This window comes from Capsicum annuum, chromosome 12 (genome assembly GCF_002878395.1).
Source record: "Capsicum annuum cultivar UCD-10X-F1 chromosome 12, UCD10Xv1.1, whole genome shotgun sequence".
In the NCBI taxonomy this organism is placed as follows: Eukaryota; Viridiplantae; Streptophyta; class Magnoliopsida; order Solanales; family Solanaceae; genus Capsicum; species Capsicum annuum.
The window spans coordinates 223,799,398-223,824,467 of record NC_061122.1 but is presented as its reverse complement, the minus strand read 5'-3'; the positions used below and the strand labels follow the sequence as shown (position 1 = coordinate 223,824,467).

Genomic DNA, 25,070 nt, shown 5'->3' with positions numbered 1-25,070 from the left:
TCATGGCAAAGTTGGTATCAAAGGCCTAGGTCCGTTGATCTCGTTGTATAAGAATATGTCTAAAAGAGTCTTGGGGAATGGTACAGAGACGTTTGTACTTTTCTTTGAGAGGCTACAGGACACCAGGAAAATTCAAATTCTTTTTTTCTTTCATGTTATTACTTGATTTCAATTTGTATTTGGTGATACAAATTTATATCCAACTTCTTTCATTCCTATTCTAGCATATAGTGAGAACATGAGCAACTAGAGCAAGAATAGAGGTGCCCGAGTTGACTGTTGGGGATGCAGTTCATGGCAGAGAACAAGTGAAAGGAGGACGATGTAGATAAAGGAGAGCAGCACCCGTCGGGGGTAAAGCTCGGGCTACGGGACTAGCTTGGGATAGGTCAATATCTTCTCTCTCACATGAGGATATGCTTGAGATAGCAGAGAATGGAGCGATACATGTGTAGGATGAGGGAATGTGGTTCATGATGGGGTCACACCAATTCAGGAAGGTGCAACCCCGATTCAGATGTCTTCTGGTGTGATTCAGCAGGGTTTGAGCTCGTTGAGTGGGTTGTAAAAAACGAGACTATGTCGGTATTACTCGTAGTTCAATGTCTGAGGGTGCATCATGTTGCTGTTGTAGCTTCTCGGATGGAAGAGGTACCAGGACCAGGTGTTTTTTCAACACAAGTAGTACATTCGGTGATGACTGAAGATGAGTGTAATTTGTTTTGCAAGTTATTAAGAAAAAACCTCTTGTTTTTCATGAACCGAGTTTGAGGATACCTATGAGTTCATTATTGTTTACGATGAAAGACTTTATATGATGGGGTGGCTGAGAGGTAGGGTGTGGAATTGGTCACTTTTCAGTTTCAGGGAGATGCCAGGATATGGTGGAAAGCTTATATGGAGTGTATGATTGTACGTTTGCTTCATTTACTTGGACTCAGTTTTACTCAAATTTTTCTAAAGAAGTATGTGCCTCGTACATTCAGGGACAAGAAAAGGGATGAGTTCACTAATCTTGAGCAATGAAGTATGCCAGATGCGGACTATGAGGCCAAATTTCATTCATTGTCTCGATATTTATCTTAGTTTAAACTAAAGAGGAAAGGATCCATCTCTTTATGAAGGGTTCAAATACCGGTCTCCAGATTTCTGCTATTCATATGATATTTTTAGGCAATTTTTGAGATGGTTGATTTTGTTAGTAAGGTGAAGGGTGTAAGACAAGAGGATTATCCAAAGATGATAGGAAAGAAGGCCCACAAAGGGGTAGTTTCAGTGGTTCTTATTCCAGGGGTCAGAGTTCACAAGGATACCTTGCCCACTCCATTCAGTGAGCAATGCAGGTATCTGTTGGGGCCCTGTCGGGGGTTAGCCAGCCGTTTTCAAACTTTGATGGTTATCTCACCTCGTCTTCTTCAACTCAACAATTCACCTTGGATCGTATATGTTACGAGTGCGGTAGGGTGGGTCACATATGAAAATTTTGTCCTAATCTCAGGTAGTATGGTCAGTCTGGCCAGCAGTAGGCTCCCCGAGCTCCAACTTTAGCAAGTAGGGAAGGTGGTGATAATGATAGCGTTCATCCACAAGCTGCACATAGTGGTCATTAAGCAAGTAGGGGGGGTAACCAGTCCTATTGATGTTGTTCTCAGCTCGGGAGGGGGGTGACGCTTAAACTGCTGATAGAGCCAATCCAGGCAGGCCCGAGGCGAAGGCATCAGATGTTGTTATTATAGGTACTATTCTTGTCTGCGACCGAATGACAACTGTATTATTTGATCATGGTTCTACTTTCTCATATGTATCTTTCGATTTTGCTACGCGGTTGGACATGGTGTGTGATCTACTTGACTTTCATATTCACGCGTCTACCCCCTGTTGGCGATTTTATTGGTGTTGGTAGGGTTTACCGTTTTTGTTGTGTTATGTTTATAGGGTATCAAATTTGGACAAATTTAGTCATTCTAGACATGATAAATTTTGACATAATTATAGAAATGAGTTGGTTGTCTTTGTATCATACTATATTAGACTGTCATGCTAAGACAACAACTGTAGCTATGTCGAGGATAAATAATCTTGAATCGGAGGGTGATTATAATCCAACTCCAATGAAACTTATTTTCATTATTCGTGCACGAAGATTAGTTAAGAGGTGATGTTCAACCTTCATAACACATCTTCGGAACACCACTACAGATGTCTCGAATACAATCCTCAAAAGAAATAAAGACGTTGTCTCTTTTCTCTCCTTTCTTGTTGTTCTTATTCCTTATTATTTCATAATACTTTTCATGTAATTTTTTGAAGGTTCACCTAGACCCAGCCAGGCAGCAAAACAACGCACTATAATAGTTAACACAAACCGAATCACCGAAAGGTCAAAAACACATGGGGCCGAAGCTCACACAATAATGAATCACCAATTTTCATCTTCATAATCTCAACAATTTACTCCCCTTTTCCCTTTGAATATAGGTCTCCAGATTTCTGCTCTTCAGATAACATCTTCAGGAAAGTCTTTCGAAGAGGTGGTTTATTTTGTTAATAAGGTGGAGGGTGTAAGATAAGAGGCCTATGCAAAGACGACAGGAAAAAAACCCACAAAGAGGGTAGTTTCAGTGGTTCTTATTTTAGGGGTCAGAGTTCACAGGGATAACCTGCCCGCACCATTCAGTCAGCGATGTAGGTATCTGTTGGGGTCCCGTCAAGGTCTAGCCAACCATCTTCAGACTTTGGTAGTTACCTCACTTTGTTTTCTTCAACTCAGTGACCCATCTTGAATTGTATATGTTATGAGTGTGGTAGAGTTGATCACATCCGAAGGTTTTGTCCTAATCTCAGGCAGTATGATCATTCTAGCCAGCAGCAGGCTTCCTGAACTCCAACTCCAACAGGCAGAAGAGATGGTGATAATGGTAGAGGTCATCCACATGGTGGGTATGGTGGTCACCTGGTAGGTAGGGTTGCTAACCAGTCCCATCGAGGTTGTTCTCAACTTGGAGGGGTGACACTTAGACTAGTGGTAGATGTTAGGATCGATTAGCAGTTCACACACACTAAATCTGTGGAGAGGATGAAGAAAACTAGAGAGAGAGTTCCTTAGGAGAGAGAGAATTAATTTTGTGGTAACACCCGTAGATAACCTCCACGGCGGACAGACTATTTATATTAATGACTTGAAGTATGTACAATTACACAGAGAATGAGAATAAAAGGTAAGGTACAATGAACATTAATATATAACAGTACGTCACATATTAATCAAGCTTCACAACCTAACAGTAGAACCCATTTTTATGCTTATCCAGGTAGGCACAAGGCAGAGGCATCAAATACTGTTATTATAGATATTATTCTTGTTTGTGACCGAATGACCATTTTATTATTCGATCATAGTTCTAGTTTCTCAGGGCGTGTGTTCTACTTGACTTTTCTATTCACGTGTCTACTCTTGTTGGCGATTCTATTATTGTTGGTTGGTTTACCGCTTTGGTCTGTTATGTTTATGTGGTATTAAACTTGGACAAATTTTAATGATTCTAGACATCATCGATTTTGACATAGTTATAACAATGATTTGATTGTTTCCGCATCATGCTATATTAGACTAATGTGCTAATATAGTGACCGTAGCTATATGGAGAATGAATAGACTAGAATCGAAAGGTGATTCTAGTCCTACTCCAATAAAGCTTATTTTTATTATTCGTGCAGAAAAGTTAATTGGGAAGGGGTGTTCGGTCTTCGTAGCACATCTTCGAGACGCTATTGCAAATGTCCCGAATACAATCCCTAAATAATCCTTAATCCCAAAATATAATGTGAGATAATTAATTCCGGTATAACTTGTTCGTGACAAAAGACCCCTTAGGTTCGTTCACCTGGAGCAGGCCAGACAGCAAAACAGCGCACTATAATAGTCAACACAAACCGAATCCACCAAAAGGTCAAAAGCACACATGGGGGACCCGAATCCAACACAGCGATGAATCACCATTTTTCCATCCTCATAATCTCAACAATTTAATCCTCCTTTCCCTTTGTTACACCCAAAACACCATTGAATTTTTTTCTTAATTTTGCAGTAGTATTTTTCTTCTTCTTCTTCGATCCCCTTTTCTTTCAACTTTTATATTATTAGCACAGTTAATTAACCGTTCCTAGGCGGTCTTTTTGGTCAATTTGATAGCAGTTTCATCATCATAATTTGTTGAATTTACTGCCCCTTTTTGTTGTTTTGAAGAAAAGTTCAGTCTTTTTCTTTGATTTTGTATGTGGGATTTGTGATTTTTCTTTTCTTCGATCCCCTTTTCGTTCAACTTCATATTGTAGCAGTTAATTAGCCGTTCCTAGGGGGTCTTTCTGGTCAATTTGATAGCAGTTTCATCATCATAATTTGTTTAATTTAGTGCCCATTTTGGTTGATTTGAAGAAAAATTCAGTCTTTTTCTTTGATTTTGTATGTAGGATTTGTGATTTTTCTGTTCTTCGATCCCCTTTTCGTTCAACCTTATATTATATAGCAGTTAATTAACCGTTCAGTTTCGAATTTCATCGCTGAATTTGGTCTTTTTGGTCAATTTGATAGCAGTTTCAGCATCATAATTTGTTGAATTTAGTGCTCCTTTTGGTTAATTTGAAGAAAAGTTCAATCTTTTGGTTAATTTGAAGAAAAGTTCAATCTACTTCTTTGATTTTGTATGCGGGGGTTTGTGTTTTCTGTTGTTCGATTGCTCTTTTGGTCAATTTGATAGCAGTTTTAGCATCATTGTCTCTTGAATTTACTGGTCCTTTTGGTTTGATAGACGAAAAAGATTGAATTTTTACTTTGATTTTGTACGTGTGTTGTTGCTTTCGTGCTTATTTTTCCTCTTTTTGGTAACAACTTGTAGCAATTAATTGACTGCATTTGGGGTGGTGGTGGTTCAGTTTCGAATTTTGTTTCCTGTTTTTGTTCTATCGATTGGTCGATTTGAAAGAGAAGAAGGAAAAAGATTTCGAGATCGATGGTGAAGGAGACGGAATATTATGACATTTTGGGGGTCAGCCCTACTGCTACCGAAGCTGAGATCAAGAAAGCATACTACATTAAGGTACATAAGTATCTTATTTGTATTAACTTTTTAAGTGTGTTAGTATTGGCATGAAAATTAAAGGCTCTTTTTATATCTGCACTTGTTTGTTTGGTTCAAGCTAAATTGGATAGTTGGGTATATGGTTAAGGTGTTATATTCTGGCATTGGATAGGTTTTATGCTTGCAAAAGAAGCTACTTTTAATGCAAAATGGAGTTTGCCTTAGGCTTAATGTAGTGCGCTATATGAGTCCGTGGACCTTAACGGCTGTTAAGGCTTGGTCCGTTTGTGCAGGACATATAGCGCACTAATAGTGCGCTACAGGTGAAAAATAGAAAATTTGTTTTCACCCGTTACGTTGATCAACTTTGTCTTTTTCACGTCAGTTAGGTTCTGGACTCCTCACAACACCATTAATACTGTACAAGAAATAAGTTCTCCCTTAAGAAGGTATAATGAATGCTGTTTGTTAGTTACCAACTCATAAACACAAACACAAAAGAATCCTGTTTGTGCTCCCAAGGACATTCACGGACAAGTTAGGTAGATAGGTGGAGGACAATTGAGTTCTTCTCTTTGGTCGGTAGGGTGAGGTGATTTGGCGCGGAGGTTTCAATTAATAATGAAGCTTTAATAGCACAAAATTTATAAACCCTAGGTTTAAGCAGGGGATTGTAGGTTGAAGTTCCTATTACAAATTCAATCCAAGAATTGGATGTAAGCCTTTGTTATAAATGAATGGAATAGAGCATGAAAGAAATAGAATTTTCCATTCCTTCCAGGATTATGGTAAGCATTGACGATGCCCAGACTTCTATTTAAGGCTTCTTTTATACACATGATTGTTTAAAGTTGAAGACCAAGACTGAAAACTTGAATAACATTTATTTGTTGAATCTCATGTCATTGTATGCGAAATGCCATTACATTGAGGGAATACACTAGATGAATTGGTAAATTATGATAAATTCTCTTCCTTTAACCAATTTCCATGTTGAAGTGACCATTTGAATATCAAATCTAAGCTTAATCAAATGGACACTGATTGTATTCCCACCCCACCAATTTAGCCAATTGGATATTTAATAAAGAGGAGTAAGTTGTGAGTTCTATGCTTTACTTCATCGGCCCTAAACAAAGGATTAGATTGTTGGACTAGACAATCTAATTTAAAGACTGATTTCCTAAATATTTTGGGTTCATCTTTTTAATGGAGAAGTTATGGTGTTTGGAGCCTTCACCTAGCTATCTATTTATTTTCTTTATTTGTGGCTTCCCGTTGGTACCTTGAATAAGTTAATTATGATCAATCCATTTACAATTGTGGTTTTGGTTTTTGTTATTTCTCAAGGTTCTGGTCATTTTTTAAACTCATAGTCTCAAGAATGAGCATACTACCTCACAAATACCAAGATTAAAATTTGTAGCTCGCATACTTTTAACTTTTAACTTTAGTTTTCGTTATTGTAGTAGAGTTCTCCTTTTACTGGTTTAATTTTCAATCTTGACTTTGTTTCCTTTTGGAGATATTGACGATGATGTCACACATCGTATTGGTGCTGGTGGATGGAATAGAGGCTCGCATATGGAGTATTGTGCTATAAGAAGGTATCACCAAAACTTAAAGGCAAGTTCTATGTAATGGTGGTTAGACCAAATATGTTGTATGGGGCGGAGTGTTGTCTAGTCAAGAACTCTCATGTTCAGAAGATGAAAGTTGCGAAAATGAGGATGATGTGGTGGATGTGTGTATATACTGGAGATGGGATTGAAAATGAAGATATTTTCGATAACTTAGAAGTAGCATTTGCGGAGGAAAAGATGAGGGAAGCAAGGTTGAGGTGGTTTGAGCATGTGAAGAGGAGAGATGCACAAATTTCCCCATTTTGCAATGGGAGAGGTTGGCTATGGATGGTTTCAAGAGATATAGAGATAGAGGTAGGCGGAAGAAGTATTGAAGAGAGATGATTAGATAGGATATGACTCAGTTGCAACTTACGGATGTCATGACCTATATAGGAGGTTGTGGAGACACGGATTAAGGTAGAAGGTTAGTAGTTAGTTTAGCGTTGTCTCGCTTATCCTTCCGTACTACTAGTAGTAGTAATTCGTCTGTAATTTTCGTCCTTCGATTTCTGTAGTTTCTTGTACTTTGATTATCGCACTATTTTATTGTAGTTTCTGTTCCTTTTTTCTTCATGCTTTGCTGTGTCATGTTTTCTATATTATCTGCTTTGATATGCTTTTCCTTGAGCCGAGGGTCTATCAGAAACAACCTCTCTACCTCCCAAGGTAGGGGTAAGGTTGGTTAAGATCTGCCTACACTCTGCCCTCCCCACTTGTGGGATTACACTGGGTATGTTGCTGTTGTTGTGCTATGTTTCCTTCCTATTCGAGCTCTCCATGTTCTGACTTCTTCTTTACTTCTAACTTTCCTATGTGGTATAGGCACGACAGGTTCATCCAGATAAAAACCCTAATGACCCTCTAGCTGCACAGAATTTTCAGGTAATGTCTTTAATCTACCTCTATTTTTGAGGTCTCTTGATGATTTATTCTTTTAACAGTTTTTTTTTTTTGTCAATTAGGAGATATTCCTTTTTTTTCCTTGCACACTTCAATTTTCAAAAGAACTACCACATATGAATATTGGACAAATATCAGCAATCAATTTTCATATGCTATTGGTTCAATAATTCTTGTTTTCTCCTCGGTTGCAGGTGTTGGGAGAGGCTTATCAAGTACTGAGTGATCCATCTCAACGACAGGCTTATGATGCACATGGAAAATCAGGAATTTCAACGTAATTTCTCTCTTGTATTATTGATACATGGCACATTTGTATTTCTCCTAGCACAATTGATATTTGGTTACTGTATTTACATATAATTTGCTACGATGTTCTTATGTTGCTGATTTTATTCAGTATTCACGTGTTAATTCAAACTTGTATGCTTTGAAATGTTTGCAGAGATGCAATCATTGATCCTGCAGCAATTTTTGCTATGCTTTTCGGAAGTGAACTTTTTGAGGAGTACATAGGTCAGCTTGCTATGGCATCAATGGATATTTTCACTGAGGGTGAAGAATTTGATGCTAAAAAGTTACAAGATAAAATGAGGGTAAAGTTCCTCATTTCCTTTTAGCATTTAGAATTTTAAGATTATTACTTAAGAAAACTGAATTCAAACATTTTTATTGGCTTTATGTATATATGGGTAAAACTTACAAAAATGTGAAGAACTGAGAAGTAGCTTGAGAAATGGTTATAATGACACCTTTGTATATGCTTGTACGAAAGAAATAGCATTTATTTCCCTGATATTATATACTATGACTTATTAAACCTAGAGTCCTACATGGTGCCTCACTCTTCTACTTTTAAAGCAAATATGTTTTCCCAAAGAACAGAGAGACCCAGAGATAAAATAAGAGATAGAAAACACACATCGAGCTGTAAAAGTTAAAGGAAATGATTCAGATGGTTTAGACATATCCACTTAGCCTTATATAGTGTCGGATGCAACTATGATACAGTAACTAATTAAGGAAGAATAAGGAAATCAGAAGAAATAACAAGATTTTTTTTTCTTTATATTTTGATTGACAAGTTGAGAAGGAATGACATGTATAGTAGTGGAACTCTGCAGGGTTATATGTTTGATCAATTTTTTCATTGTCTGTACTACGAATTTCAGGAAGCTTATCTGTTGCTTTTTTTTTTTTGTAATACAGTTTACTGGTTGAAGTTCTCATAATAAGATATTTCCAATTATCTTATGCCTTGCAAGCTGTTTTGTTTAACAAATCGGTGTGGTAATTCTGTTGTTAATTGGTGTGAATCGCCTTCAAGACGATAGTGTTCTTTTCGTTGCTATTCGAATGATATATTTCCTATCTTGCGCTATTTATCAAGATGTTAATCATTGACATCACATTGCATGATATTCACAACGAATTGGATATTGATGTCACAGCAATCTGTTAGAGCACATTGCAACCTCACATCACAATGAGTTGGATCTCCTATCAATTCAATAAAAGGATGCTAATATGCAGTCACATGGTCTGCCATCACTTGGCTGGAGTTACTGTATGCCGTAGAAGCTGTATCAGGATATGTATAGCTTTACTAAGTGTTACCAATTAACTTCTCTCCTTAATCTAATACAGGTTGTTCAGAGGGAGAGGGAAGAAAAGCTTGCTGAAACTTTGAAGGACCGGCTCAATCTTTATGTACAAGTAAATAAAGAGGACTTTGTTCGTCATGCAGAAGCTGAGGTGTCGAGGCTTTCAAATGCAGGTTAACATTTTCATACCTACCACATAATAAATTCAACCTTTTTTCGTATTGAAGTGTTTTTCTGACCTCGGCAAAAGTTGATACTTAAGGGGTAGGTACGAGCAATATGCATATACAGCTGTATTATGGGCTGTGAAAGTTTGTTTAGTGAGTTGTGCATTCTAAGATCTTCAGATTTCCGAGAACATCTGGAGTCACGACAATTTATGATTGAAAAAGGGGCATCTAAATAGTAAGTGTTGTTTGGTGGTATGTAGGAATGTATAAGGATTCTCATCTCTCCATAACAAGTGAAAGATTTGGGCTGTGAAAGTTTGTTTAGTGAGTTGTGCATTCTAAGATCTTCAGATTTCCGAGAACATCTGGAGTCACGACAATTTATGATTGAAAAAGGGGCATCTAAATAGTAAGTGTTGTTTGGTGGTATGTAGGAATGTATAAGGATTCTCATCTCTCCATAACAAGTGAAAGATTTCGTGCAAAGCATGACTCTTACCAGTTACCGGACCTTGTGTTGGACACTGGAAAAATAATAAGTCAATAGGGGCCAGAAGGAGATGTACGAAAGGTACTGCCCCTATGTGTTCATATAGATAAGGACTCAGAGATACCAAGATCGTCGAAAGGTAGAGGATGTGTGAAGCAAGGCGGATTTTAAAGTAAGTAACATCGCCTAACAGATCTATTAGGCGCAACCGATTTCAATGAGATATCTATTCAACTATCACCTACTCTATTTTGTTAGAGTATAAGATTTTCTCTGAATAATGAAAAGAAGCTCAGGACAACTTTCCATGCAAATTCATATGAATAATCATCATTTAAATCTACCGAACAGTGAAAACGCATACAGAAAGTGTCAGCTAGGATCTCAGACATCTGTTGGACTAAAAAGAAATGAAACTATATCCTATTTTTAGGATTAAAAGTGAAGGAAGAGCTGATGCTTTATCTACCTAGTTGACAGGGCTCATATTTTAAAATAGATGAGCGAGAGATACTAAGTATAATTTTCTATATTTCAAATGAACTAAGACAATCAATGGGTGTTCTTGGTATCACTAGGAAGGTGGATATAGTAATGTCTGTCCGACTCGTGTTTACCAATTATCTATCCAATAACATAATTTTGTGTAACAATAGAGTTATTGAGAAGGATCATGGGGCAGTAAAGTGTTTGGGGTTAAACAACTAATTTATATAAGGTGAAAAAGAGAATCAGGAACGTAAAGGACAAACTTTACAATCAGAAAGTAGAAGCTTAATATACTCTCGTTGCCACGGTTGGATATTTATTGGCTAATGAGTAATGTGAGTGTCAGAAAAGACTATGAATAATAATGATAGAGAGGAACATGTGTTATTTGAGATATGATCAGAAGCACTTGAATCAATGATTGGAAGGTTCTAATCCTAACCATACACAAACGTTTGGTATTTAATTGGAAAAGGGTAGAGGGACGGTGGGTCTATTATCGACCGAATTTCAAATCCTGCACCACTGACCTTCGGGAATTGAGAAAATATTGAAGAGACTAGTTTGAACGATAGAAGTTACACGTGGAGATAATTGCCATAGGAACTTGTAGTCAAATAAGGAAACAACTACTTTGCAATTGAAGTGTAATAGTTGTTGTATAAGTACCATTGATGGCCTTGAAACTGTCGTGCCTTACTATCGACTCACAGTCTCTCTTGATCTGCAATCTCCTTTCTGCTTTGTTCCCTCTCAATTCTTTAGCTTTGACTTTCTTGATATTTTTGTTGGCGTCTTTGAATTGACATGGCTATGATACTGATTGTTTTCTCATCAACTTAATGCTTGGTAACAGCTTATGGTGTTGATATGTTAAATACAATTGGATACATATATGCAAGACAGGCAGCTAAAGAGCTCGGAAAGAAGGCATTATATTTGGGTGTGCCTTTTATTGCTGAGTGGTTCAGAACCAAAGGCCATTTTATCAAATCCCAAGTAACTGCTGCAACAGGTTTGTTGTGCTGGTTTTAAGCAGTGCTTTATGTTTAAACCTTGTGCTTTTTATTTCTGAAGTTGGGACAAACCATTTGCACTTTGTTCGCTCAATCTGTATATTAATGTGCACATAGAACTTTGGAAAGAATCTTTCCTTATGGTTTACACTCTTATTTCATTTTTGTTAATTTTTTTTTTTTTGGAACAATTCATTTTAATTAGTCCAAAATTAGTTTTCAACTGTTTTTTTTTTCTGTTTATTGATATGTCATGTAATCTAGATGAATTAGGTAGACAGTAGGATAGTATAGGTAGAAAATATATGAGTGGAGTATTAAGCTGAGGGTAAATCTAGTATAAAAGTGTGTTTTTTTAAAACTTTTCTTCAGTTTTCAGCATGTAAACCTATCTCTAACCAGTAACCAGGCCTGCACCCGACAGGAAAAAAGTTGCATTGCCAAACCTTTTCCTACTTGGAGCACCATCTCTGCAGCCATTTGTTGGATTGTTTGAAATGAAAGAAACGCCAAAATCTTTGAGGAAAAGAGCGTTTCAGTCCTTAAGCACAGTTGTATATGTTTGTTTAGTTTTGGTGTAATATGGCAGTGGCAAAAGATCCCAAACCATGCTAGATTATGTCACTGTATTACTCCCTGGACTTTGTTTTTTTTTTTACTGCTAACACTTTACAGGTTCTGCATCATTAAATTTTTTACCTTATCACAAGAAAAAAACCTGTGAGGTCTAGTTTTCGTATAAACGTGCTATGAAATTATTTATCTCTTATGTGGTTTTAACTTCTTCTTTTTTCTTTTCTTGGAAAAATCTTATTCCTTTCTCTCTCATGTTCTTTATTGACCTTTGCCTGATATAGTACGAGAAAAAGTTTGACTTAAAGTATTTGTGGCTCATTAATGCTTTCCAAATTGTCATCTTTATCCAGTTACTTCTAAAACAAGGAATTGCAAAGTTTGAAGATAAACTTTTGGGTCTTTCTTGCATCACTTCTATCATAATGTGTCCTCATTTATAGCTGATATATTTGATCACTCATCCAAACTCACATAACAATGACGTTGTCTCCATGTGACCTATAGGTCATGGATTCGAGCCATGAAATCAGCCACTGATGCTTGCAAGCGTCAGGGCATGTTTCCTACAGTACAACGCCCCCTTGAGTGAGGTCCTTCCCTGAATCCTATGTAATGCGGGATTCTTTGTGCACTGGGTTGCCTATTCATCCACCCGTGTGTGTATTGAATTACACTTGATCATCACATGTGGTAATGCTCTTCTGAGAGATTATTTTATTCTTTTGTAGGTGCAATTGCTTTGATTCAGCTGCAAGAGGACATGAAAAGGCAGCTCAGTGCCGAAGGAAATTACACTGAGGAAGAACTTGAAGAGTACATGCAACCCCACAAGAAGCTAATGATTGATTCTCTCTGGAAGCTTAATGTAGCTGATATTGAAGCCACTCTTACTCGTGTTTGTCAAATGGTTGTTCACACTTTATCATGTTGTGTTCGTGGCTTATTCTTTTATTATTCTTATTTAGTTTTTAATATTCACTGCTTTGTTAGGTTCTACAAGACAACAACGTAAAGAAAGAAGAGATTCGTGCTCGCGCAAAGGGTTTGAAGACGCTTGGCAAAATTTTTCAGGTACTATAGTTGACCAGTATTTTTGGTAGGTAGTGTGATCCTCTCAATTGGTTAACATTGTTGTTCTGAAGAAATAAATACATGTGTACAGAAGGTTAAGCCAGTCAATGAAACCGAAACCACAGCAAACGCCAACGGTGTCCACAAGTTGGATGGAAGTGAACCGAGCTACGACTCTCGTTCTTCAACTGCATCAGTACAATCTCAAAATAAAGAAGGGGTGCCTTGTACAGAATTTGCTTCACAGGTAATGCTCTGATTCGTGTTTCATTTTCCTTTAAGAACAGCTAATTTGCACAGGTTTGGTTCCTTTACTGGCCTCTTTCTTAAGGCCAATTGCCTTTTTGGTCCTCAGATTGCAAGTTCAAAACTAATTTCTGTTTATCTCGTGCTGTGCTGAGAACACTTGGCCTTCAGTAGGTTGAAAATGAGGTATTGTTCCTTTTAGAAATGAAGTCAGACAAAGAAATAATTACCAACTCCATTGCATTATGGCTGCCATCACCTTCCTATTTCCCCAACAAGCTCCCATGGTGTTCTTCACACTCCTTTGCCGTCACCATCCTTTCCTGAGACTTTTTCCCAACCCTTCACTGACACTTTGAGTTGGAGAGATTCGGTTACAAGAGATAGAGAAGGGGTTTGTGGAGGTTGGGATAGGTTGTCAAGATGATAATCACTTGCATGGAGGGTTGAGTGGGGCAGAAGAAAGGAATGGACTTTAACGTTTCAATTTGATTTGGTTGACTCTGTTAGTGGGGGTAATCTGCTTGTTTGGGAAAATTGGAAGTCTACTAATTGTGATAACATAGGCAGTCAAACATAACTGGTCCAAAACATAATGACATGGTAAAAAAAAAAGAGTAAAATTTCTCTTTGTTTGAATGCAAAGAAGTTGCTGGGGTTGATAAGGAGAGAAGATATGCAAACATCTAAGAAACTGTCCTGTACAAGGAAAAATTAAAGGGAAGCCAGGAAAGTGCACGGGAAATAAGATTTCTGGAAAGAGTCGAGCAAACAAATAAAAATTGGCCCAAATAGGTAAAGACTAATTGTACAAAAAGGGTTAACTTTTCTCTTCTCGTTTGTGGAAAAACTTCTCTAGTTGAAATCAGAATCTTCCATGTATTCATGGCAAAAAGGAAGATGATGGAAAAATATGTGAGGACTGAGAAATGGTTAAGAGAGAACCGGACAAGATAAATTAAAGCGGAAACGAGAACATGATATGCACCTTTTCATAAAAGGCTTTACAGTGTTACTAGAATGAGAGATAACATCAGTGAGAAGAGCCGAGAGGAAGTCAAAAGGTAATGCTGGCCTTAATTCTTCAAGATGGGACAAGTGGCACTGCTAGATTCAACTCCAGAAACTCTTCCGAGCCACGTCAAATGGTCCTCTATTGGGTTTTTAGTTACTTACATTGAGGTTTCCTTTCTTTTTCTTGGTTGAATACAGATAATAATGCAGAGAGGATGAAGTACGTCTCTCTTAGTGCCAAATTCTCATACGAAAGAGTTTTAATTCTATTAAATCTGTTGATGGGCTATTTGTCTCTTCCAGTATGTATTGCCTCAGCGAGCCTCTTTTTATCCCCAAATATACAATTTACTCGTTGTCTGACTTTGTTTTCAGAAGAATCCTAATGCCACCATCCATGAGCGCCAGAAGAGATGATATTAACAAGATGGCAGGATTTGGAGCTCATGCTTGGTGGCTTAGGATTTGGAACTCCAAATCCTGTTCTGTTCTTTATTTCCTAATTTCTTCTTTATACCAAATTTTCCATAGCAGTCAATCACAATTGTAGTTGTTCAACTTTTCTAACTGGATCTTTTGTGTACTGCCCATCAACAATCACAACATGCTGCTTCTAAACTCAAGATGGAACTTTTGCCGTTTCTTTTTTGTTCTTAGCATTAGTCATTTTAGTCATTTCAATGTGCAGGACCCCCACCCCCCTTCTCCTTTCGTTCAGGACAAATACTCAATTTTATGTGCATCTCAAAAGTCAAAGTGAAATAGTGAATGCATCACAACAACATATGCATCAGTGATGTCAGCTTTTCGCCAAAAGCATCTTTACTTTCCACATCCTGTGATATACATATTCCTTTGCTGAGGAACGAACGAAGGTGACAATCGCTCTGAGTAATCCCAGTATTTCCTTATACATCAATAGCCTCATTGCTGCCTTTTCAAAAAGATCTTATGGTAAACAAGCAGGGTAGCTTAAACTTGGAAGAGACTAGAGAGAGAGAGAGTTTTGCACCATGTCTAGACTTTATCCACTCACTAACTTGGGGATTGTAATGCTTGAATAGACATCTATTCTCTTCTTATTAGAGATTCAGAGGAACTAGTCAAACATAGATTTTCTGCTTGGGAATAGCTACTTGCAAAGCAGCTTAGAGAGATACTTGCCATGTGTTGCACATCAGTGTCATGAGGCACTCTTAGACATTGATGCATGGGCAGAAACGGATTCAAGAGGAACAAGTTTTTCCTGACTTATTCCCTTTCATCTATTTGGAGGAGAGAGTTTGTAGAACAGTATAAGATTAAAAACTTTCGGCTCTACCCATGCATTCGATGGCTGACAATCTCATTACGTGATGGCAAAGTAATTAAGAATACGGTAGAGGAAAGTATCTTGCACTTTTTCTATAATTTTAATTTCCTATTAATTTAGTGTTGTCAAGAGGAATATACTGCGTTTTACTTCTCCCATAATAATAAAAGGAAGAAATTCCGTCGTAATCAGTTAATCGGCTCTTCTAGGACATGTTCTAAGATTCCTCTCAATTGAAGCAAGATCATGTCATGGTCCTTTTTCATTTGTCTTAACTATTGGAGCAATTTATTTATGCACACTCGGTTTTGGACACATCTTTCAGAGCCCATATGTGGAGGCTCCACAGTTTGCTGGTGGTCAATTCAATTATAACTTCCCCATGCCGACTGCACCACCAGGTGCACATAGACCCAGGTAGACAGACACGGTGGACGCAGCAAGAATTTGTGTAGCTTGTAAATTGTAGTGCTTGTTGTGTATGTGGCTTATTTCTTAGGAAAAAGAGGGAGTTTGAGTTTCTTATGTATCCCTAGTGTGCTATATTTAAAGCCTGGTTTTCTTGCTTAGCAGAGAAAAGCTTCTATCACATTGCTTTCATGAAAGACTGCTTTGTAATTACTATAGTAGTTAGTAGTGTGTAAGTTGTGTGGCCTGTGAATGCAAAATATTTTATATTGCATTGGTCTATTCTTGTTGTATAACCAATTTAAAGTCTGTTATTGACTTATTCTGCCAACCCCTAGTTGATGTCTTTTTGTACTTGGGAGTAGTTTCTACTTTGACTTGTTTGAAACTTCATGATAGTGACTTTCTTGATTACAAGAATTGAAAAAAAAAAAACAAAAAAGGGACTATTGTATACTTAGAAGGACAGCTCGGTGCAGTAAAGCTTCCACCATGCGCACGGTCCAGGAAAGACTCCACCGTAAGGGTGTATTGTACGCAGTCGTACCTTGCATTTCTGTCAGATTTCGCAGCTACTATTTGTATACTTGTTAATAAAAAATGTAAGCCGTCCTTGTCTGTTTCACTCATATACATATATACAACTCGGGAAATGGTTACTCGAGGGGGTGTTCTTGGCCTAGTGAATATCGCTTATATAGCTTATTCTAGTGCTTATCAGTAATGATATACAATCGGTTTACGTACTAATGAAGATGAAGATGTATATCATACATTTTGAAGTTGACCTGAGGTGCAAAATTTTTGACATCTAATTTACCTTGTAACGATATCATCCTAGTTAAAGTAAATATGTTAACAGGAAAAAAGGTCTAAAATTTGCTTTTGTGCTATTCAAAATTGTCCAATTTTTTTTCCTTTTGTTGCACTTTTGATCACTGGCATAATTATTAATTACCCGTTTGGCCATAAAAATAACAAACATTCACTTTATTTGGTATTTTTGAAGTTGAAATAGAGTCTGAGTTGTGTTTGGCCAAAGTATTTTCAAAATAAAAAAATAAAAAATAGACATTGGATGTATTTGTTTATAAAGTGATAGGATAATTGAGTTCAAAAAGAGTGAAAAAATCTATTTTTCAAATAATCAAAAATTGTGAAAATATATTTCGGAATGCGTTTTTGATTTTTATGGCCAAAAAAGTATTTGGAAATATCGTGAATAATATTTATGGTTAAACACCTTCCAAGTCCTTGAGGGTGCGGCCTCAATTAATCTCCGCTAGAATGGGTGAAGTTGAGCGTGCAAAGGTGCAAATCGAACAATGTTGTGCATACATGTTGATATCAAGGTGTAATAACCTAATTAGTCATTTGCAATTACATAAAATGATAAATCAATAGTTCATATCGCACTTAAAGGTAGATCATGTTTTATTTTTAACTTTTGATTATGATCCGAATCATACTTGGTTCGGAGCTTTATTAGTAGTCAATCAAAAAATGAGAGTTTTTTCAACGATAGGGCGTATCTATTATTAATGAAAAGTGACAGATATTTCGCGGCATTAATAGTCAAGCTGCATGCAAGTTGATCTAGACATCACGGTTATCGTAAACACATATATATATATATATATATATTAGATTAAAGGTCTAGAGAGGACTTTTAAATATATAACAAATTTGACCTTACGTATGATCTCCCCAATTGCTCTAGATATGCTACATTCTCTAGTTTCAAAACCAAATATCTTTAAGTTTACTTAAATATAACATGCTTATTTAACTATAGTTGAAATAGATCTACCAAATTTCATTAAATATAAAGGTATTATACTTTGATTTTTTTAATTTTCTTTTAAAATTCTTGTTAGTCGATACAACTTGACATTAAGAAGTGAATTTTATGTTAGCTTTGGACCAAACTTGTATCAAAGCTACACCAAATTGAAAAAGCAAATTTAAAGAAATATAACACACACACATAAAATATTTTCCATCTTTGCTTGTCCAAAGAGAAAGGTTTAAAATATACCTAAATTTTCACAAAATTTATTGTAACACGCCTTAATTTTATGGGGGTTCTATGACCTCCTAGATTATTTTTTATCATATTTCTATGACATATATTTGTCAGCTAGACCACTATATAAATACACGCACACTGAGTGTGTAAGGGTCTGAAATGGTCCAACTAAGTAAATATATGCCACAGAAATACGATTAAAAAAATAATCTGGGGAGTGGGTCATAGGATTTTCGTAAAGTTGAAGCGTGCTATAGTAAATTTCGTCAAATTTTAGGTATATTTAAAAAAAAAATTCTTCATTATATTAACAATAGATATTTAATAATATTTTTTAATTTAAAAAATTAATGAACAAATAAAAATGAACGAAGTACATACTTTCTCTGTCCCAAATTTTCTAATTTGATTTCCCATTAATCAAGACAAGATAATTTTTTTTTTCATATTTTCCTCTTTGCATTAATTATTTTTTTTTCAAATTAGCATGTAACTATCGTTTAATAGAGGTACTACGATAAATTAATTATTTTTCTTAATTAATATGTCATCATAATTTGAGACGGAGGGAGTAGTATTTAAACCTATTGTCTACTTATAATATTTCTTCAAAAAAGAATTCAATGGACCCCACACGAAATGACTATTATTCTACTTAAAGGAGTATCCAATATTTTTTCCCATTAATTGATTATTTTGAAGAAGGAAAGAGAGAGTTATATTTGAAGTCGATACGAAGGAAACGATTTTCAAAAAATATGCTATTTTGGAATATATTTTCTTATATTAGATAAGTAAATAAAATAATGTCAATTTAAAATATTTATATATTGATACATAATCTTAGCAAACAATATGGTGCTAAGTTTGGGACGAGGGTAACACTAATAATAATGACCAGATATAAATTCGGGATTTATATTTTATGAATTTAATTTTAATTTTTTATTTTTTTTTAATTAATGTAGTAGTATTAAAGATGGGGTGAAGTGTTTGTTGGTAGGAATCATATCATGAGAGAAATCACCTTGAATTAGTGTCAATGAACCATAATGTTATTGAAATTAAATTATCGAATTTGAGAGTAATTTAGAATTTATGAATAATGAGTAACTGATTTGAAAATGAATTGTTTAATTTTTATATAAGATAAATAGATAATTTGTTTTTCCAAATTCACTCACTCATCAATCAATAATACTATCTCACTCTAAATATGTCGCCCCAAAATATTATCTCCACTCATCGTTTGCTTCAATACCATCCCTATAGCGTAACCACCATATTCTCCACTAACAATGACGATGACATCCAACTAATTTATAAAAGGATTAAAATTATTTTTGAATTATCTGAAATGAAGCAAAAATATCTTTCATTAAATTTTTGGCTCAAAAATGCTCTTTCCTCTAACGGAATGCCACGAAGCATACCACTTGAAAAAAAATTACCATATGATCGCTCCACTTTGACGTGGAAAATCATCTTTTTATATATCACGTAAAAAATTAACTTGTTAGTGAAAATTCAATAAATTATTTCTTTTTAATATATATATTAGTTGTTGGACCTCCTTCGAATAATTTCTTATAAATATTTAACCTTTTAGTGAAAATTCTTGCTCCGTCTCTAATTATGTTATTTCCTAAGAATATTCTTTTTATGGAAATTTATTTTGATACCAAATAGGCAAATACAACCAAAAAGAAAAAGGACAGGAAAATTTTTCGAAAAGCGCAAAAAAAAAAAAAAAAAAAAAAAAGGTGATGTACACTAGTATATCGTATAGTAGCATCGAAAACAACGGTGGAGAATCGTAAAATACTCACTCTCTTTCATTTCTCTTCAAAAATTCCAAAAAAAAAAATTCAGATCTTCACTTCCCTCTCTCTTCCTTTCACACGCAAAGAAGCAAAAACACAACGCATACATCCCACATGCCCTTCTTCTCTCTCTCTCTCTCTTCTTTCTCTCTCTACAATACAAAGCAAAGTGATGTATATTGCTTATAATATCATCATATAGCACTTGTTGCTAGCTACTTATTAGATCCACCATCATTTTGTGTTTGTGTATCTTTTTCATTTTTACGTACTTGTTGTTTTTTTGAATTATCCTGCCCTTCTCTGTAAACGAGAGACGGGTGGGTTTCTAAGGCCTCTTGTGCATATATATATATATATATATATATATTTACATACAGAATTCTGTGAATCGGTAAAGGCCTCTTGTGCGTATATATTTAGATAGATAGCTGAATTTCTTGGGATGGCTATAAGTATGGAAAGCGAGAAGAAATCGGTGGTATCGGATGTAGGGGCATGGGCGATGAATGTTGTTAGTTCGGTGGGAATTATCATGGCTAACAAGCAGCTTTTGACGAATTATTCATTCACATTTGGTAAAGATTCCTCATTTCTTATTTGTTTTTGATTTTTTATTTTTGTTTAATTTTTTCGGTGTTGTTCAGATCTCATTTCATATTTTGGCGGTGGATCCAGGATTTGGAGGTGGTGGGTGGGTGGATGCACCGATAACTTTTATGTTTGATTTTGTTAATAAATTCAAAATGTTGTAATTAATTGTATGTGTCCGGGTAGATTTGGTGGATTTTGGATTAATTGAGCTTAAGTAATTAAGTTTTGGATTCATAAATGTGCAATTTGATCTGAATCTCGAGTTTATTGTAATCATAATGTGTTCAATTATGAATGGAGGAGGAAGAAAGTAGTAGTTCAGTTAGTTGGTTAGCTACCTGAATTTTCATCTTGTTGGTGAAGATTCGATAAATTCAGCTCTAATAATCACTTAAGTGAGCAAAAAACAAAAGTTAATCTGATCTTGGATCTACCTAGTCGATTCGGTGGGATTCGGTTCAAGTTATTTAGTTTTGGATTCATAAATAGGCAGTCTGATCCAAATCTTGAAATTATCATAATCATGATACGTTCAATTATGAATGTAGAAGAAGAAAAAGAACTAGTGTTTTTGGCTAGATGAGTACTGAATAGAGGGTATCATGCTTACGTTTCATAATGAGCTCAATGGAGCATATATTCAATTCTTGACTAGATAACCTCTAATTAATCACTAGGGAAGCATGGTGTACTAAAGCTCCCGCTATGTGCATTGTGCGGGGAAGGGCCATATCATAAGGATCTATTTGTTCGCCCTGCATTTCTACAAGAGGTTGTTTCCATGGCTTGAACCGTGATCTTCTAGTCCACTCTAATTAATCACTAAAGTGAGCAAAAAAAAGAGATGGTTAGATATGGGGAATTGATAACTTTATCGTAGATATGTGCATAAATACAAAATGTTGTAATTGTCTACATCCTGGTCGATTGGGTGGATTTTGGATTAATTCAGCTCAGTTTATTAAGTTTTCGGTTCATAAGTATGCAATATGATCCGATTCTTGAATTTGTATTGATAATATGTTCAATTATGAACTGAGAAGAAGGAAAACATAGGGTTATTTTCAGTTAGATTAACAATGAATGCAAAGTATCATATTACAGTTGATAGCAAGCTTAATGGAGCATATGTTCAATTCTCGAGTAGAAGCATATGAAACTATAAACCTATAATTGATCACTAAAGAGGGGAAAAAAAGTTAGATATGGGAGACTAAGACTCGAAAAATGAGATATTAACAGTATAATGTTTAGCACCTATAAAATTGAGATGAATTACAACCATATTTTGATCCGCTTTGCTAACCCATGCTCTTGGCTTCTCTTCGACTTTTGCCTCCACTTATCTTTTCTCTAATTTCTCGTCCAAGTTCGTCTTAAGATTTGAAATGCTGTTGAATGTTTATATACGGTTATATTCGAATTTGCTACATTTCCACTATCTTTGAAGTTTTGGTTCTGAAAAAAAAGATGTTCGCTTGAAATAAATCACATCGAGGCTATCAGACCTTTTTGAATGAAGCCCGTCTTATTCTAGATACAGTGAACTGAAATAACTTCATTCCGGCTTAGTGATGGATCCTAAGATTTTTGGCGCTAGAATTTTCTGTTCTTGTTTTCCTTCTTCCGCTCCTCAGGTTTAGAAGTCTACTGTTTTTATTACGTCCAAATTCTCTCTCTTTAGTGTATGCTTCCAAATTCAAATGGTCCACATGTCATTTTTAATTTCATGGTTTTGTTTTCTCCAGCGACAACATTGACTGGGTTCCATTTCGCTGTGACGGCACTTGTTGGGATGGTGTCAAATGCCACTGGGCTATCCGCATCAAAGCATGTACCTTTGTGGGAACTTATCTGGTTCTCAGTTGTTGCAAACATGTCTATCACAGGGATGAACTTAAGTCTCATGATGAATTCAGTTGGGTTTTACCAAGTATGATATTCTCTCTTTTGTTGTATACTCTAGTCGCTTTTGTGTTCTGTCTGTAATCTTTGTTGTTACCTCTCAAAAAAAAACATTTCTTCACGTTTTTCTCATTTTGATCTTTTCATTAGTTATAGCTTTTGTGAGAAAAGTTAGTTCGAAACTGTTAGCAAGCAGAGAAGAAGTGTACTGCTAGTCTTATTTGAGCTGAACCAATTGCTTTTTGTTTTAATCAACTCCAATTCATTGATAGTAGGTTGCTATGCATTATAGAATGTAGTGCCACTTAACTCTTCACTTTCGATGCCGCACCCGTGTCAGATTCTTCAAAAATACAATATTTTTGGCGAATCCGATGCGCACCCATTGACATTTTTGACGAGTCCGAGCAACATAGACTGCCACTTGTTTTATTTTGGTTCCTTGGTGAAACTTCATTTTATATGCGTAACTTTTTCATTTTCTTTGGTGTAGATATCAAAGTTGAGCATGATTCCAGTGGTTTGCGTGATGGAATGGATCCTTCATAACAAGCGTTACACGAGGGAGGTTAAAATGTCTGTTGTGGTTGTCGTTATTGGTGTGGGTGTTTGCACAGTAACTGATGTCAAGGTTAATATCAAAGGTTTTATTTGTGCTTGTGTTGCGGTTCTGTCAACATCATTGCAGCAAATTGTGAGTATACTCTATTCTTCATAGCTTTATGCAAAAGGCTGAATACTTAAAAAGAATTCCAGAAGAAAAATATTTCGTTCGGTTCTTGATTTAAGATCACTAGCATCAAAAGTTGAACAAATAAATTCTTTAGCATGTTAGGTGTCTTTTGTGATTTGCTTCTTCTATTTTTGTGGGTTTGATTTTCCCTTTTGAGTCTAGGGTCTTTTGGAAGCAGATTCTCTACCTTATAAAGTTAGGCGTAAGGTCTGTGTATGTCCTACCCTCCGCAGACCCTGGCGTTACACTGGGTAATGTTGTTGTAATTTGTCATTACGAACTCAGTTAGCTTTCCTTTTTGAGGGACAATTAATCTATCAGGGGAACTGCTATAGTATCTATCGGTTTTGTTTATCCGTAACAAAGATACATTCTCTCTCGTAGAAGCTAAAGGATAAACGTCTAAATTTTTTCCGTTTTTCGTTCTTCCCTTTTCTCCCATAAAAGAATGGAAGTTTGCTTTGTTTTTGCTTCCTGCGACAAGAATCGCTTCTTGTTTTAAAAAGCTCAAGAAGTTCAAAATCTTCATGTTCTCCTCTTTCTGCTTTTACCCCTCAATTAAGAGCAATACAAGAAGTACGCCTCAGTCCCAAACAGGTTGCTATAGTAGTCGTTTTGCTTTTAATCGAGGAGTAAAAGGTTGAGAAAGAGAAAACATGAAGTTGACCTTTTTATTTGGTCCCTGTTCTGTGGTATATGGGGCGAAAGCTTGCTTCTTACCGTTGCAGAGTTTAGTAACAGTTACCTGCAGATACTAAACGGAGAACAAAGAAAGAATGCCCTGCTGACGCTCACGCTAGTCATGTAGTATATTTTATCATCAAGCTCTTAGCTCCTTGGTTAATTTGTTACCCTTTCGTTGTTCTCTTAAACTTGTGGTTGCATTTTTGTGATCAAGCGACGGTTTTTCGGTGCAGTCAATAGGCTCTTTGCAGAAAAAGTACTCAATCGGATCCTTTGAGCTATTGAGTAAAACAGCTCCGATACAAGCTTGCTCCCTCCTTGTGTTGGGTCCTTTTTGCGACTTCTATCTTACTGGAAACCTATTACTAGACTACAAGTATTCTTCTGGTGCCATTGTAAGTATAAAACAGCCTTGTCATTCCGAGGTTATGATGCACATTTGATCGGTTATTTTCTGATGTGTGGCACTTTCTGCAGTTCTTTATACTCCTTTCGTGTTCATTAGCTGTGTTCTGCAACGTGAGTCAGTATCTCTGCATCGGGCGATTCTCTGCAGTTTCCTTCCAGGTTCTAGGCCACATGAAGACCGTGTGTGTCCTGACTTTAGGCTGGCTGCTCTTTGATTCCGCGTTAACTCTCAAGAACATATTGGGAATGCTCGTTGCAATTGCGGGCATGGTGATCTACAGTTGGGCCGTCGAGGTTGAAAAACAAACCAACACCAAGAGTCCTCATGCTGCCAAAAACAGCTTGACAGAAGAGGAACTGAAATTGTTGAAAGAAGGAATAGAGAAAGAGGACGTCGAAATCGGTCAGTCCAAGGCCTAAAATTGTTTGCCATCATCACATACTCTAGCTTCTTTTGGATCAAAAAATTTGCATGTAGTTTTATGTCATTTGTTGCATTATTTATTAGACCTTACTTACCATTTTGGTCCCAATTTGGTGACCTTTGATTTGTTCTTTTGTTGAATAGTGTTACTGAATGTTTTGTTCTCCATCCACAGTCTTACCAGTACCAAGTTTTTTCATACCATTTTTTTCACTTATGTTGTTTCATATAAATTCGTTTGAGTGAATCGAAAAATAGGTTTGATTGTCCATCTTTTTTGATATATATACATATGTCATGCATTGCGTTCTCCGGATAATTCAAATCGAAGCAATTGTTAAAGCATCTTGTACCCTCTTAAACTATGATCAAATTTGCTACGACACACTTGTAGTACCCTCTTAAACTATGATCAAATTTGCTACGACACACTTCAACTTCACGGGGGTTCTATTACCTCCATGAACTAAA

The 25,070-nt window shown here is 36.1% G+C and overlaps 2 protein-coding genes across 4 annotated transcripts; both read left to right on the top strand.

Moving 5' to 3' along the window:
• Positions 1-3,851: 3,851 nt before the first annotated feature.
• LOC107850459 (chaperone protein dnaJ 10) lies at positions 3,852-16,330 on the top strand. 3 transcript variants are annotated; one of them, XR_007048468.1, is made up of 11 exons: positions 3,852-5,096; positions 7,526-7,585; positions 7,798-7,880; positions 8,049-8,199; positions 9,251-9,380; positions 11,213-11,371; positions 12,677-12,855; positions 12,939-13,019; positions 13,111-13,266; positions 14,968-15,154; positions 15,917-16,048. XR_007048468.1 is itself a non-coding variant. In XM_047401215.1 (10 exons), exons 1-10 carry the CDS (start codon positions 5,010-5,012, stop codon positions 16,010-16,012), a joined length of 1,179 nt encoding a protein of 392 aa, XP_047257171.1. In that variant the 5' UTR covers positions 3,852-5,009; the 3' UTR covers positions 16,013-16,330. The 3 variants fall into 3 exon arrangements, 2 of the variants coding, with proteins under 2 accessions (XP_047257171.1, XP_016550477.2); XM_047401215.1 differs by lacking the exon at positions 14,968-15,154 and having other exon boundaries at positions 13,114-13,266; positions 15,917-16,330; XM_016694991.2 differs by lacking the exon at positions 14,968-15,154 and having other exon boundaries at positions 15,917-16,330.
• A 3,441-nt stretch (positions 16,331-19,771) lies between these two features.
• LOC107851001 (UDP-rhamnose/UDP-galactose transporter 1) lies at positions 19,772-24,798 on the top strand. The gene is made up of 5 exons (XM_016695880.2): positions 19,772-20,429; positions 22,194-22,378; positions 22,844-23,044; positions 24,001-24,162; positions 24,245-24,798. Exons 1-5 carry the CDS (start codon positions 20,297-20,299, stop codon positions 24,593-24,595), a joined length of 1,032 nt encoding a protein of 343 aa, XP_016551366.1. The 5' UTR covers positions 19,772-20,296; the 3' UTR covers positions 24,596-24,798.
• The last annotated feature ends 272 nt before the right edge of the window (positions 24,799-25,070 follow it).

What these genes read in the sequence shown, in the direction of transcription:
- LOC107850459 (XM_016694991.2), top strand. Translation starts at nt 5,010, where the DNA reads ATGGTGAAGGAGACGGAATATTATGACATTTTGGGGGTCAGCCCTACT. An exon ending in TTACTCGTGTTTGTCAAATG is followed by an intron (nt 12,856 to 12,938) that starts GTTGTTCACACT and finishes CTGCTTTGTTAG; the next exon opens with GTTCTACAAGACAACAACGT. An exon ending in CGCTTGGCAAAATTTTTCAG is followed by an intron (nt 13,020 to 13,110) that starts GTACTATAGTTG and finishes ACATGTGTACAG; the next exon opens with AAGGTTAAGCCAGTCAATGA.
- LOC107851001 (XM_016695880.2), top strand. Translation starts at nt 20,297, where the DNA reads ATGGCTATAAGTATGGAAAGCGAGAAGAAATCGGTGGTATCGGATGTA. An exon ending in CAACATCATTGCAGCAAATT is followed by an intron (nt 23,045 to 24,000) that starts GTGAGTATACTC and finishes TTTTCGGTGCAG; the next exon opens with TCAATAGGCTCTTTGCAGAA. An exon ending in AGTATTCTTCTGGTGCCATT is followed by an intron (nt 24,163 to 24,244) that starts GTAAGTATAAAA and finishes CACTTTCTGCAG; the next exon opens with TTCTTTATACTCCTTTCGTG.